The sequence below is a fragment of the Humulus lupulus genome, chromosome 8 (assembly GCF_963169125.1).
Source record: "Humulus lupulus chromosome 8, drHumLupu1.1, whole genome shotgun sequence".
Lineage (NCBI taxonomy): Eukaryota > Viridiplantae > Streptophyta > Magnoliopsida > Rosales > Cannabaceae > Humulus > Humulus lupulus.
The window spans coordinates 9,205,341-9,220,628 of record NC_084800.1 but is presented as its reverse complement, the minus strand read 5'-3'; the positions used below and the strand labels follow the sequence as shown (position 1 = coordinate 9,220,628).

Here is a 15,288-nt window from a genome sequence, read left to right as displayed (position 1 = left end):
TCCAGTAACCGTGGTCGTGGCTCTACTGGTCGTGGTTTAAGGGGGCGATCTCATGGCAGAGGCATGTCTAATGTCTCCAAACCAACATGTCAAGTTTGTGGCAAGTATGGCCACTCTGCAACCATTTGCTACAACCAATATGATGACAACTATATGGGATCTGACCCTAATACAACCCCACCTCAGAACAAGACAACTTCCAATCACAATGCCTTTGCTGTCACTCCGGAGATCTTGGACAGTGATGCCTGGTTTTCATACAGCGGGGCCAGTAATCACATTACCTTAGATGTGTCCACCATGAACCATAAACATGAAAATGGGGGTAATGAAACTGTTACAATTGGAAATGGTTGTTTGCTCACTAACTCTGGTCACACTTTGTTGCTCAAAGAAATATTGCATGTGCCTAATATAGCTAATAATATGCTTAGTATTTCTAAACTTACATCAGATAACAGTATACCCATTGAATTTCAATCTAATTGTTGTTTGGTGAAGGACAAAGCAATAGGGAATGTAACATCCCAAATTCCCTAATGTGGCTTAGTGCTTGGATTAGGGGGCCGGGAGGCAATAATTGAGTTATTATGTGAATTATATAATAATATAATTATGTTTTCATGTTAGGGATATTAAATATGAGTATGTGGGCTCGTTTCTTATGAGAAGAGTATTTTAGTAATTTGACCCGTTCGGGGAATAAATGCAAATGTGTGTGTTTGTGTGATTGAGACCACATTATTATGTGGATATATTTGGGTTACTCGACGAAAGGCGATCCCGATGAGCAAGTTAGCAGAAAAGTCACAACGGGGTTTTAATACCCGGCTCGGGGTAAGCTTAGGGGTATTTTATTGATTTAGTACATTACCGGGAATTAGTGGGTAATGGGAAAATTTATTGGTAACCGTGTGAGAAAATTGGAAGTAGCGGGAATTATAGGATGCAAATTGTGGATAGCGGGATTTAAGGCAAATGACAAAATTGCCCTAGTGAACATTTGAGGTATAAGCTAAGGACAAGGGGCAACTTAGTCATTTCCACTCAGGTTTAAGACTTAGCTGGCTGGGATATACTCAGAAAGTTTGAGAAATTACATGAAAAAGGAATTCAGCAGCTCCCTTTCTCTCTCCCTCGTTTACTCTAGGTGCCATGGAAGCTTAAGGAGTTTTTTTTTTGGGAAATTGAGGATCAAAGCTTGGGTAATCAAGGTGTTAGACTTGGGGATTAGTTCAATGGCGTTTTTCATCTCTGAGGTAAGATTTAAACTCTGTTTCTCTTGGTGATTCTGTGATTGTTGATTGAAGTTTAAAGTATATGCATGTTAGATAGTTGGAAGGTTCAGTTTGTGAATTTTGATAAGTTTTATTATGATATATGGCTGGGTTTTGTTTTTGGAAAGGAATGTGATAATTATGGGAATTGAATTGGAAGGTTAGGGTGGAATTATATGGGTTTTAGTTGGGTTCAGCTGCAGAAAAAACCCAGAAATTATGGGTTCGCGGGGCTGAGCCGCGGCCCTTTTCTGGTATGTCGCGGCCTGCGAAGGGAAATTTGAGCCAGTAGGGCTCGGTGATAGGGGCGGGCCGCGGCGCCTCAGGAGCACGTCGCGGCGCGCGTTGGATTTCAGGGAGGCCGAGCCTCTGGATTTTGAGGCGGGCCGCAACTCGAGTGTGAGGGGTCGCGGCCCTTAAGGGGAAAATTGGCTTAGATGGGATTTTCAGATTGGAAACTTAACCATTTGGTCTTAGGATCGATTCTACTTCCTTGTTAAGTGGAATTCGATGTCCCGGAGGCTAAGATTTGGTCTGGAAGCTTTTATTTATCTGTTGTTGACGGAACTTCCTTATTACGGTTGTGACTAGGTTTACGCTAAGGGCTCGAATCGGGGATCGTACTCAAAGGGTCGTCGTTAGTAACTCGCATTCGGACCGAACGTAAGAAAACTGCACCTGTTATGTGAATGCATGATTAGAGCTTGTCAAGGTGATGAACATGATTATTATTATGTTGGTGAATATCTTATTAGGTACATTGTAATGTGCATAATTATGATTATGCTTGTGACTGTTGTGTGAATGTATTATAATGCATTGTGATTATTGATAGATATGCTATGTGAAACGAGTGACTGTCTGTTATGACTGTGAAACTTGGGTTATAACCTAGAGGATTATTAGGGTGTTAAGTGGGGATCAACTTATTAGTTGAGATTATATTGAACTCTGAGAGACTCGCCTTATAAGTTGAGAGTCTCAAAGCTTCAACTTATAAGTTGGGGGCACGTGGTGGCTTGACTTATAAGTCAAGGGCGTAAAGAACTTAGTTTATAAGCTAAGATTGGCATAATGCACGTGGAGTGCAAGCCACCATGACTGGGCCACCCTAGGAGTGCGACATGCACTTGACTGGGTCGGATGCCAACAACCTGAAAGAAAGTGCAGCATGCACTTGTGTGACTCTATGGTCTCCAGTTTGGTTTAGTGAATGCATCAGTTTCAGTTATTACTGTTTGATAATCGTTTTATTCTGTAAGTTGTTGAATATGTTTTCTTGTTGAGTCTTCTGGCTCACAGGTGCTTTGTGGTGCAGGTAAAGGTAAAGAGAAGCTCAATCAACCATGAGTCAGAGGGCATTAGCAGTGGTATGTACATATGCAGTCCGCTCGACCACCACGGCCGAGATGCTCAGGAGAACTAGGGTCAAACCTAGCTTTTGCCGCCTAGGTCGGCTTATTGTGTAACCTGAGTATTGTAATTGACTTTTAAACTGATGTTTTTGGGATCCCATGTAAAAAACATGTTTTTAACTTAATGGAAATGTTTATGAGTTGACCAAAAGTTTTAATACCTAAACCTTTAGTGGCTTAATCACATGATTAGTCCAAATGACTTGTTTAGCAAGTCCAGCACTGGTTTTAAACACACTTGGTAATGGACCCTAATTAGCAGGGCGTTACAGGGAAGGTACTTCTTCAAAGGATACTTAAAGAAGGATTGTATCAATTAGAGACATCAAATCCCAAGCCAAGTCTGCCTTCCAAGTCTCAGTTCAGCAATGCTATTTCTTTTCCTTTTTCTGGTTTGGCCAAAGTGTTTAGAGTCAATGTAAAACAACTTGTGACTGATGAGTCTTTCATTTCCAAAATAAATGTGTGGCATAGGAGACTAGATCACCCATCTTCAAGAGTCCAATATTGTAAAACTTTCCATAAAAGAAATCAAAAGCTTTTGTGATGATCGCCAATATGGAAATGTAACGTCACACGTCACTATGGCTGCTTCCTGGGATGACGACTGGCCCTGCGAACCAACACGAGTCTTTCCAGCGTGCTTTGTCCTTACTCGCACGCTTCCTAGGAAAACTTCCCAGGAGGTCACCCATCATGAGACTACTCTAGGTCAAGCACGATTAACTTTGAAGTTCTCAAGTGATAGGCTATCGAAAATAAGATGCATCTTGTTGGCATATGTAGTTCCCATCAATTCATTTAAGCCATCTTCATCTGTGTAGTCTTGTACCTACACAGTCTTAAAAACATCACACTTTACCTTCCCCAGGCGAAGTGGGATTGTACAATTTTTTACCCGGTCTTTCCCCCTGCGGATCACGGGATTCTGGCTGTCACAAGAAAATCCCATGCTCTACCATTTAAACTCTCATCAAATCGTGCTCATTCTGAACTTGATTTAATTCATATCGACTTGTGTGGGCCTGCCCCAATTGCCTCTAACATCAATCATAGGTACTACATGTAGGAAAAACTCATTGCAGGATCTTTATTTATTTTCATGCAATTTACATATTATCAAACAAACATGCAAATTCCTAGAACATGCTCCTATGAAATTGATACAAATATAGAGTAAAGTAAAAACTTACATTACGCAGCGGAACTGGAACAACTACATCCTTCAATCTCTCTAACCCTTGATTCCTTTCTGTAGCAGAGTATTATCAAGAGATTGAACAAGATCAGCAACACAGTCTTCCTCACCAAGCCTTTGATCAACCTAGAACTAGTGTGGGCTGGTTCTCAACACATGAGATAGAGATCTAGAAAAGAAGAAGAGATTGTGGCTCAGAAAGGATTAGAGTGTCTAGGTTTTCACTTACCCAAATCAACTAAGACTGACTTGCTTCTGAAAACCCTAGATATCATATTCCTTATATAGGCAACTTAATGGGATTTATTTAAATTTAAATTAATTAAAAATAATAAACAAAAATAAAAGCCTTGGGCTACCATAAATGGACTTAGGCCCAATCTCTTTGTTTTGAATTTAAATCCCAACTGGACCTAAATTCAAAACCTTTTATTTATTTAATTTTTAATTAATTAATTAAATCCTTATTCAAATTAACTAATTATAATTTGAAACTTGATTTAATATTATTTATTTATATTGATACCAATTTATCAATATTAATAAATTTACCCAAAGATTCTCTTTTATTCTCTAAATCTCATATTTCAGTAAATTTTTCAAAATTGACCTAATCAACTTTAAAAATCCTAATTGATAATTAAATCAATTAATTGAGACATTCTAGATGATTTACTCAAAGGTGATGCGGGGACCATGGATCCATGAAATCAAGCTCCAACAAGTTATCGTGAATTTATTTACGAATAATTTCACTACCTTATTAATTATTCGTGACTCCACTATAGACTCGGAATTAAACTCTTGAATTCATAGAACGTATTTTCAAAACCATAAATACGTTATCCATTGTTATAATCATTACAATCAGTCAATCCTCTATCGATGACTTACTAACGAGCTGGGTGCAAATTACCGTTTTACCCCTCATCGGTATTTTATCCTTAACTCCCACTAAGTTCTTTATAAATGATATTTCCGTGAACTTAATCACAGAAATGAGATCTCAATCATTTAACCTTTTGAACAAAGCAATTAAGGAAATCATCTTTTCACTTCTCATACAGAAGTTATAGATTTCATATCTATGAATAATACTCCCACTCAATTACACTAATAAATATCCAAGATGTAAGTATGGGCTAGACCGTAGGGTAAGCCGGTAACGAACAAGTCAAAAGATTTAAATAATATAATTAGCAGAATATTATCACTCAGAATTAAGATCGACTTAATAGATGGTCAACGTTGTGACATTGATTAGATTTGATAACAACGATACTTATTTATCAATCAATAATCAATATCGGTCCTAGTCTGATGTAACTACATACATCCGATCTTATCTACTTGGTCGATGCCTTGGACAAGACATCACACCCTGAATGTGTAAGTAGATCATATCGTAGATTGCCTAATCAGTGAAAATCCAATGCACTGATCTAATCTTAGGACTCGTTCTTTTGAACATATAATTACAACTATAATTCACTGTGACCTAGTCACTATAATTGTAACTATCCATATGTTCGGGATTTTATAAATGTTTGTATTATTTCAATAATCATGTAATAAAACAAGCAAGCAACACAGTTGTCAAACTAAATGATTTCTACTACTTTTATTGATAATATGAAATCGTGCTACATGTCCGACATGGTTTTATAAGAGCATAAAACCCAACACTACATACATTTCATCGGTGACTTTAGTAGATTTACTTGGTTATATCCTCTCAAAAACAAATCAGATGCATTATATGTATTCATCCATTTCAAAGCTTTTGTAGAAAACAAATTTGAAAGGAAAATAAAATGTCTTAGAACCGATTGGGGAAGGGAATACCAAAATTTTTGTGATCTTGTCAAATTTCATGGGATTGAGTTTCAACACTCTTGCCCTCATACCTCAGCTTAAAATGGTAGAGTTGAACGTAAACATCGACATATTGTCGAAATGGGCCTCACACTCTTAGCTCAAGCTAGTATGCCTCTCAAGTATTGAAATGATGCTTTTCAAATGGCTGTCCATTTAATAAATAGGCTTCCCACACCTACACTTGATAACCAATCACCATTTGAGGTTTTGTATTTTCAAAAACCTGATTACACTTTAATCAAAACCTTTGGCTCGGCATGCTTCCCACGTCATCGTCCCTACCAATCTCATAAATTTCAGTTTCACTCAATCAAATGTGTTAACTCGGGTTTTAGTGAATCACATAAAGGCTATAAATGCCTCAGTCCCATGGGAAAAATATATATCTTTCGCAGTGTAGTTTTTAACGAACTAGAGTTTCCCTTCAAACTTGGTTTCCTTAACAATTATCAACCTGAAAAACCAGTCATTATTCACAGTTCCTCTTCGACCATGCTACCTCCTTTTCTTTTCTCACCCTCAACATCAGCTAGGGGTGAGCATCGGTCGGTTTGGGCGGTTTTTTCATAACATAAAATCCAGAATTCGGTTTTCGGTCCGGATTGGTGCAATCAAAAAATCGACCAACCAAACCAGTTAAAAGAAAAAACCGACCGTTTTGGAAACCGACCAAACCGAATTTATTATTATTTTTTTTTTTTAAGTTTTAGTTAAAAAATTAAAAATTTTGGATTGTTGGAATCCATTTTTGTGCATTTTTAAAACATAAATATATAGAACATAATTACATTCACAAATTTTAAAGTTTGAAACATAATTAAAAGTCCATAAGAGCATAACAGAACCTCAAATCACAACACATCATCAAAAGTATAATACTCCAATATCTATTAGTCCAATCCAAGACACAACCCAATTAAAATTTAAAACCAAAAGACTACAACCACAAATCTCAACACATGATTAAAGTTTAAACTTAAAGTCCAAAGTCCATAGTCCATTACAACACAAATTAAATCTAAGTCTAATCGACTACAACAACACAAACCAATTTCAAATTTCAAAAGAATAGATAGAAAACAAAGTCCAATCCAAAATCCAGCATTCATTCATTTCATGGCCTGCATTAAGCAACCATGACCACCTGCTCCTAAGACAAAAGAAGGAATAAAATTATAATGTATAACACATGCTACATGATACTTTTAAGAGAAATAAAGCTACTAAACTACAATCTTAGAATTCAACTAGTTACCTTGAGATTTCAATTGTTCTTATCGGTCCCACTCCCGCTCCCAGACCCACTGCCAAGATTCTCAGGTACATAGGTAATACGCGAGCCATCACCTAAAAAATCTTCAATTAAGACAAATAAGCTATAATATATATATAATATTTCAATTAGAATAAGCTATTAATTAAATAAATACCTGGAAAAACTTGTTCACATGCCTCTAAACCATCAATCTCATCCATGTATTGTCGAAGCACAACAGGCTCTTCAGACTCACAAGTATACCAATTTTTAGAACAAATCAAAGCCTCCACCATCCTCGGGGATAAGGAACTCCTAAATGAATCTAGGATTCTTCCCCTAGTAGAAAAAGCTGATTTAGATGCTACTGTAGTCATCTGAACAACCAATACATCTTTTGCCATGCGCGCAACTATTGGATACTTGAATCCATTCTGTTTCCACCATCGTAGAATATCAAAGGTAGGATCAAGTTTCTCACGACGATCACTCAAGTAGTATTCAAGATCATCTTCTTCAATGTCATCACTAAGTTGTAGTTGTCCTTGAAGAAATGATTCTGTAGTGGAATTGATAACATGCTGAGATGGCTGAGATTGAGATTGAGATGGTTGAGCTTAAGATGACTGAGATGGTTGTTGTTGTTTATAAAAAGCATACAGCTATGCCAAAGTATTTGTGTTGCGATATTTTAAGGCTACGCAAGTATACGTAATCGCTTTTGCAGTTTATTCCGGTAAGACCGGTATAGTTCCCACAGAGACTGATTTATCAATTACCAAATAATTAATTTTTGATTTCTATTTGACTAATGAAAATTAGATTTGTGAATTTTTAGAACAAGAAAACAGAATTAAATAAAAATTGCAGAAATCAAATAATAACAAGAACTCAAGGATTAAATTTACCGTAAAATAATTAGGAATCCTAATCTTCTATACTATCCACTCTATTAATCTTTAATGCAATTACTACTGAAACTCTTCTCACTGAAATGATAGGCATGCAAAAGTGTTAACTATTCAAGTTAAGAGATAGAAAACTCGACCTAATGTGAATTCCCTATATTTCTATGGTCAATTCAAACAATAGGAAGCAATGAATACAGCCATAAATCACATAAACCAATTTGATACTCTCGTTCTAAATTGAAATCTATGTCTATTCAATTTTAGCATATTCAAATCTCACTTTTCAGATTTTGATTCAAATTCATAAATCGTATGTAAAAGTTGATCAATCAATCACATACACAATGAACACAAACTAAATAGATTTCAGATGAAGAAGAAATAGGTAAATGCATTAAATCATAATAGAGTTTCAAGAGAGTCAATTAGAAAACCTAAACATAAATTTAGTTCATGAACATGACTAAATCAAACATAAACATAGAATTTAACATAATCAAAATCAAAAGATAAAGAAAAGAACTCTAGGTTTTTGTTTCTTCTCTAGCCTCCTTGCTTAATCTGATCTCCACCTCTAAAAACGTCATTAAAGAAGCTTTTATAGACCCTAATTCATTTTTGCATGAAAAGACAAGATTACCCTTGAAAATTCCCCTAAATTGTGTTTCCGTACGGACCCTAGCGCTGGGGCGCTGAAACGTAGCGCCTAGGCGCTGTAACCCATGTCAAAATATGCTCTCTGTTTCTCGGCAGCGCTGGGGCGCTGGTTTATGGCGCTGGGGCGCTACTTTGCACAGAATAAAACTGACTCGTTTTGAACAGCCTGCAGCGTCAGCTCATTGTATTTTGATCATAACTCCTTCAATATAACTCCGAATTGACTGATTCAAAAATCTGTGGAAAGCTAAGAGAAATATCTACAACTTCTATTTCTAGACATGTTTCCAGAAAGTGAATAAATCCTTGTAAAAATGCGGCTTGAAGTCTCAGACTTGCGTTATAGAGCATAAACGACGTGTGTTGAGCATCTTCAATGTAGTATTTTCCACACATAATGTCTTGAAACTCCACAATCAACACGAAATCCATCTTATTAATCATATTTAACATGTTTCTTCTCATTTCACTCCATATTATGCAATTGACCATTAAAACCTGAAACAAGAAGAAAACAAGCATAAATATGCACTAAACAATCCTAAATAACTAAAAACACAACCTAAAACGATCTCTAAAGCAAACCTAAAATGACCCTAACAAATTCCCCCAAACTTAACCTTTACTCGCCCTCGAGTAAATAATCTAACTAGACTCAAACCTAACAAACCAAGTTGACATAACTAACCAATTCAAACACTCAAGACTGTTATGCATATATAATTCTCAGGAAAAACATTCATGCAATTTAAACTTTAATCTAGATTTTCAGTCTTAACCACTTCACAATTCACTGCAATTTCTCAACATCAAAGATCATTTACTCATAACTTGCAAATAAAATAATTGAACTACTTTATGCACATCAAATTCTCACCAACTAACCACAAACTCAAGTATTCCATATGCCTGCATCACTTACTATTCTCCATTAATATAAACAAATGCACAAATAAGAATCAATAGGACTTTACAAGGGTTGAAATATAAGGCTTAGGTATAGGTGGACAAAGAGACAGTTTTTAGGCTTAATCATACCACAAGCATTCCATTAAACAAGCTTTCCCAACAAATTCACACCACTCATCCCTTGTTACCCCTTTTTTTGTGCAATGATTGAGAATGTTTATATTTTTTTCAATAAACTCCCCCAAACTTTGATTTTTCAATAAATAATTGTTTGGGAGCATAATCATTTTTCACTTTCTTTTCCTTTTCTTTCTTTAATTGTTTTCTTTCTCAATCAAAAGTAATTTTCTGAAAAACACATAATACAAACATCCCATTACACATTCACTCCCCTCATATAATGATTTTCATGCTCATGGTATGGGTCAAAAAGAGTAAATGGTATTTCATTTTACAGTTAGGCTCAAAAGAGTGTGTTAATCAAAAAAATGGTTATAAGGCTCGAAAGGGTTGACTTAGGATAAACTTTAATAGGGTTAGCTTGAAAGGCACAACCAGTCCAAAAATTGCCTATATCATTTTCCTAAATGTGCACTGTTTCAAATTTCATCTCAAATAGTAAGCAAGCAGGTTCTAGAATTTTTCAAACTTTTCAATCCACAATCCAAATTTGATATGCATAAAATAACTCAAGTATAACATTTGCAATGTATGAACAATAGATCTCCGATGTCAACAAATCACAGTGAAAAAACAAAGTAATCTAACCAAGCACACAGATTAATTTAGAAGCACAAAATTTTTCCTTTGGATTATACTACAAAACAGTCAATTAGATTGAAATGGCCATTATTGTCAATTTAATTTATACTCTAAAACATGACTCAAAACATAAAAATAAATATAAACCTAAACCTAACAAAACTTAAACAAACTAAGATATCTACAATGAGCAAAGCAATAAAAATCAAATCCCTTCCCCCAAACTTAATCTAAACATTGTCCCCAATGTATAAATAAAAGAAAAGGAAAAGAAAACTTCCCTGTAATCCAATGTATTGCTCCATTGTAATGACTCTCATTGCTAACCTCGTTAGTGTTTTATATTTCGAAACACATCAATGAGTGGTTGACGCCCATAATAAGCGTCATACAAGACAACTTGAAGGTTGTCATTGGGAATGCCCTCAAGCTTGGCTAGATTTGGAATTGATGAGCTCCAATGTTCAACTTGACTTTCTTTGGAAATATAAGCATGATGGATGCAAAGGAATGATTCTAATGGAGGTGGAGATGGTGGTGGCCTATAAGGATCGTCATATGTGTACTTTTCCATTATCATTAGCTCACTATATTGAGGATCGAGTACTTGTTGCATGGAGTGTGATGGTGGATGTAGCCTTTCTTCACTACTTTGCTCAAACAATTTATCCACATCTATTTTCTCTCCCTTTTCTTCCTTACTTTGGATTGAAGAGGACTCCATTTTATGTTCAAATTCTTCTATTGGTAGCTCCATCTCATCACCATTCCCCAAATTGACCTCCTCATGTTGTTCTTTCCCTCTTGAATTTTCCAAATTCCTCAATGATGAATCTTGACTTTGAATTAAGGCTTCATTTTTATCCATATACTCCATCATCAATACCTCCAATGAACATGATTGAGCCGCTTGGTGAGGTTTCTCTTCTATAATTACTTCTTGAAAATTATCCAAATTTTCCTCATTTGGTCCTTGAGTGCAAGTGTTAAAAGTTGGCTCCATATTGTTATAATTGCTCTCCCATCCTTTGTTGGTCACTGAACAATTCCAATACAACCATTCATTGTATTCTGCCATGTCTTCCAACATCCAATAGGCTTCATCCACAGATACTTGGTAGAAATTGGTGGTACCATCTCCTCTTTCTACCCATTCTCTTGTTTCGACATTCAACCTATTGAGGAAGTTCTCTAATTGACACTCTTTGGACAAACCATGGTATGGGAACCTCATTAGCAAAGCTTTGTATCTCCACCATGCCTTGTATAAAGGCTCCAAGTCGTGTTGAAAAAAATTCATGAGGACTTGCATATGAGACATCTCAAGTTCCTCGCAAGACAAAAAACAAACATAGAAAAAAAAAACATAAAAGAAAAATATATATATATACACAAACCAAATTAGAATCAAGAATCAATTATATTTGATATTGATTAAATAGTCCCCGGCAACGGCGCCAAAAACTTGTTGTGATATTTTAAGGCTACGCAAGTATACGTAATCGCTTTTGCAGTTTATTCCGGTAAGACCGGTATCGTTCCCACGGAGACTGATTTATCAATTACCAAATAATTAATTTTTGATTTCTATTTGACTAATGAAAATTAGATTTGTGAATTTTTAGAACAAGAAAACAGAATTAAATAAAAATTGCAGAAATCAAATAATAACAAGAACTCAAAGATTAAATTTACCATAAAATAATTAGGAATCCTAATCTTCTCTACTATCCACTCTATTAATCTTTAATGCAATTACTACTGAAACTCTTCTCACTGAAATGATAGGCATGCAAAAGTGTTAACTATTCGAGTTAAGAGATAGAAAACTCGACCTAATGTGAATTCCCTATATTTCTATGGTCAATTCAAACAATAGGAAGCAATGAATACAGCCATAAATCACATAAACCAATTTGATACTCTCGTTCTAAATTGAAATCTATGTCTATTCAATTTTAGCATATTCAAATCTCACTTTTCAGATTTTGATTCAAATTCATAAATCGTATGTAAAAGTTGATCAATCAATCACATACACAATGAACACAAACTAAATAGATTTCAGATGAAGAAGAAATAGGTAAATGCATTAAATCATAATAGAGTTTCAAGAGAGTCAATTAGAAAACCTAAACATAAATTTAGTTCATGAACATGACTAAATCAAACATAAACATAGAATTTAACATAATCAAAATCAAAAGATAAAGAAAAGAACTCTAGGTTTTTGTTTCTTCTCTAGCCTCCTTGCTTAATCTGATCTCCACCTCTAAAAACGTCATTAAAGAAGCTTTTATAGACCCTAATTCATTTTTGCATGAAAAGACAAGATTACCCTTGAAAATTCCCCTAAATTGTGTTTCCGTACGGACCCTAGCGCTGGGGCGCTGAAACGTAGCGCCTAGGCGCTGTAACCCATGTCAAAATATGCTCTCTGTTTCTCGGCAGCGCTGGGGCGCTGGTTTGTGGCGCTGGGGCGCTACTTTGCACAGAATAAAACTGACTCGTTTTGAACAGCCTGCAGCGTCAGCTCATTGTATTTTGATCATAACTCCTTCAATATAACTCCGAATTGACTGATTCAAAAATCTGTGGAAAGCTAAGAGAAATATCTACAACTTCTATTTCTAGACATGGTTCCAGAAAGTGAATAAATCCTTGTAAAAATGCGGCTTGAAGTCTCAGACTTGCGTTATAGAGCATAAACGACGTGTGTTGAGCATCTTCAATGTAGTATTTTCCACACATAATGTCTTGAAACTCAACAATCAACACGAAATCCATCTTATTAATCATATTTAACATGTTTCTTCTCATTTCACTCCATATTATGCAATTGACCATTAAAACCTGAAACAATAAGAAAACAAGCATAAATCTGCACTAAACAATCCTAAATAACTAAAAACACAACCTAAAACGATCTCTAAAGCAAACCTAAAATGACCCTAACAATTTGCCACCAACTTTATCATTTTTTTAGCCTCACTTGAAGTGTACACAAATTTGAAACCACGATTCATAACCTCTAATTTATATCTTGGATCAAGGATATTGACAATAAATGTCAACATATTCAGCTTCTCAATCCTTCCCCAGTACTTGTCATACTTTCGTTTCATACTAACTGTCGTAGCCCCTAACAAAGTATCAGGATTAGAAGCCATAGTAGTTAAATCAGCTTGAACCTTCAAAATATCTGGAAGGAATAGATTGGATGTGACATATAATGACCCACTAAATCGATTAGTAAGATCATAGAATCTCCTCAAAAAGTCAACAAATACAACTGCTTTTTCCCAGTCTAGGTTGGTTGGTGGGCCATCCATTCTTTCTTCATCAAAGTACTTTGTGTAGTTCGCATCTGCTTCCAAATTCTCAAAAGCCTTGTTGAATTTTATAGCAGATTCTAACATCAAGTAGGTGGAGTTCCACCTAGTAACCACATCCAAGCATAACAAGGCTTTTGATTCAATGTTTGCATCCTTGCAACTTTCTTTAAATCTTTTCAATCTAGCTGGAGATGACCGGACATATCTCACCGCATTTCGAATGCTTGAAATTGCATCATTCAACTCTTTCAACTCATCAGTTACTATCAAATTCAAAATATGAGCTGAACACCTCATATGAAACATTTCGCCATTCAATGGAATGGTATTGTCTTTGTCCAACAAGTGCCCCTTCAATTTTCTAAGAGCAACGTCATTTAAGGAGGCATTGTCAACCGTCACTGCAAAAACTGAGGAGATACCCCACTCATTAAGACAATTTATCAACTTTTTCCCCACCAAGTCCCCTTTATGGCTAGGAACTTGGATAAAGTTGATAATTCTCTTCTACATTTTCCAATTATCATCAACCCAATGTGCAGTTAAACACAAATAACTAATATTATAGATTAATGTCCAACAATCGGTGGTCAATGACACTCTATGCTTCACCAAAATCGACTTCAACTCTTTCTTCTGATCTAGAAACGCACTGTAAATATCTCTCGCAACAGTAAATCTTGATGGGAACTGAAATGTGGGAAAGAAATGTTTAATGAGCTTTTGAAATCCTTTTTCATCCACGTGCCTAAAGGATAACTCATCCACAATGATATATTTGGCGATCACTTTCCTAACAACATTTTGATTCAACTTTAGCGGCAGCCCACTTGAAGCGACTTCTTCTTCATTGCAGGTTGTTGTCTTTTTAGTAAATCTATCCATAGTTGATTGTTGCTTCTTACTTTGCTCAACCCAGTCACTGAAAGGACACTTCTTACATTTTCTCTCCACATGTGCCCATAGTGTGCTATTCCCATTCAACTTTGTATCAACCGCATAATCGGTGCCACAATAATTGCAAGCAGCTCTTGGCTTCTTAGGATCACAATCAGGCAACATAGTGTAATGATCCCACATGCTCGATGTTTTCTTTCCAACCCTTTGCTTCTTTTTGGTCGTTCAACCTCTTTCTCCTTTTCTTTTTCATTATCCTCTTTCTCGGTCTCTTTGTCTTTTTCCTTATCTTGATTTTGTCGATCATTCATCTTCTTTCGTACGTTCTCTTTTTTCCTTTCCTTCACTTGTTCTTCTCCATCAGAACTTGAAAAATTAGTTTCAGCATACTCCAACCACTTCCCCATCATCCCTTCTAAATTTTCCTCGTTATCCATATTAACGATCTATTTACATATTTATAAACACAATTTCAGCAACAAATATAAAACATAATATGAATGTGCCCATAAATGAAAGTTGTGTTTCTTCTTGCTAGTTTAACTTGTAAAACATAATAAATATAAAACATAATAACAGGATTGAAAGACATGATGATTATGATCATTATCTAGTCAATATAAATATAAATATTTCTAACAACACTTATCATATTATTAATTTAATTACTCTAAAGAAAAATCATCAATTTAATACACAATTGATCAAAACATATTGAATTGAACAAGTCAAGGGTCAAGCTTCTTCTTTTTTTAATTAATAAATTTTAACAGTATAACGAATGTTTTGTTTAC

The 15,288-nt window shown here is 35.4% G+C and overlaps 1 protein-coding gene across 1 annotated transcript; it reads right to left on the bottom strand.

Moving 5' to 3' along the window:
* Positions 1-13,213: 13,213 nt before the first annotated feature.
* Positions 13,214-14,931, bottom strand: LOC133794979 (zinc finger BED domain-containing protein RICESLEEPER 2-like). The gene is made up of 3 exons (XM_062232431.1): positions 14,725-14,931; positions 14,210-14,635; positions 13,214-14,104 (listed from the first exon to the last, which is right to left on the bottom strand). The coding sequence occupies exons 1-3, from the start codon at positions 14,929-14,931 to the stop codon at positions 13,214-13,216; spliced, it is 1,524 nt and encodes a 507-aa protein (XP_062088415.1).
* Positions 14,932-15,288: the final 357 nt, after the last annotated feature.

What these genes read in the sequence shown, in the direction of transcription:
- LOC133794979 (XM_062232431.1), bottom strand. Translation starts at nt 14,931, where the DNA reads ATGGATAACGAGGAAAATTTAGAAGGGATGATGGGGAAGTGGTTGGAG. An exon ending in AAAAAGAAAAGGAGAAAGAG is followed by an intron (nt 14,636 to 14,724) that starts GTTGAACGACCA and finishes TGTGATCCTAAG; the next exon opens with AAGCCAAGAGCTGCTTGCAA. An exon ending in AAGAGTTGAAGTCGATTTTG is followed by an intron (nt 14,105 to 14,209) that starts GTGAAGCATAGA and finishes TGGAAAATGTAG; the next exon opens with AAGAGAATTATCAACTTTAT.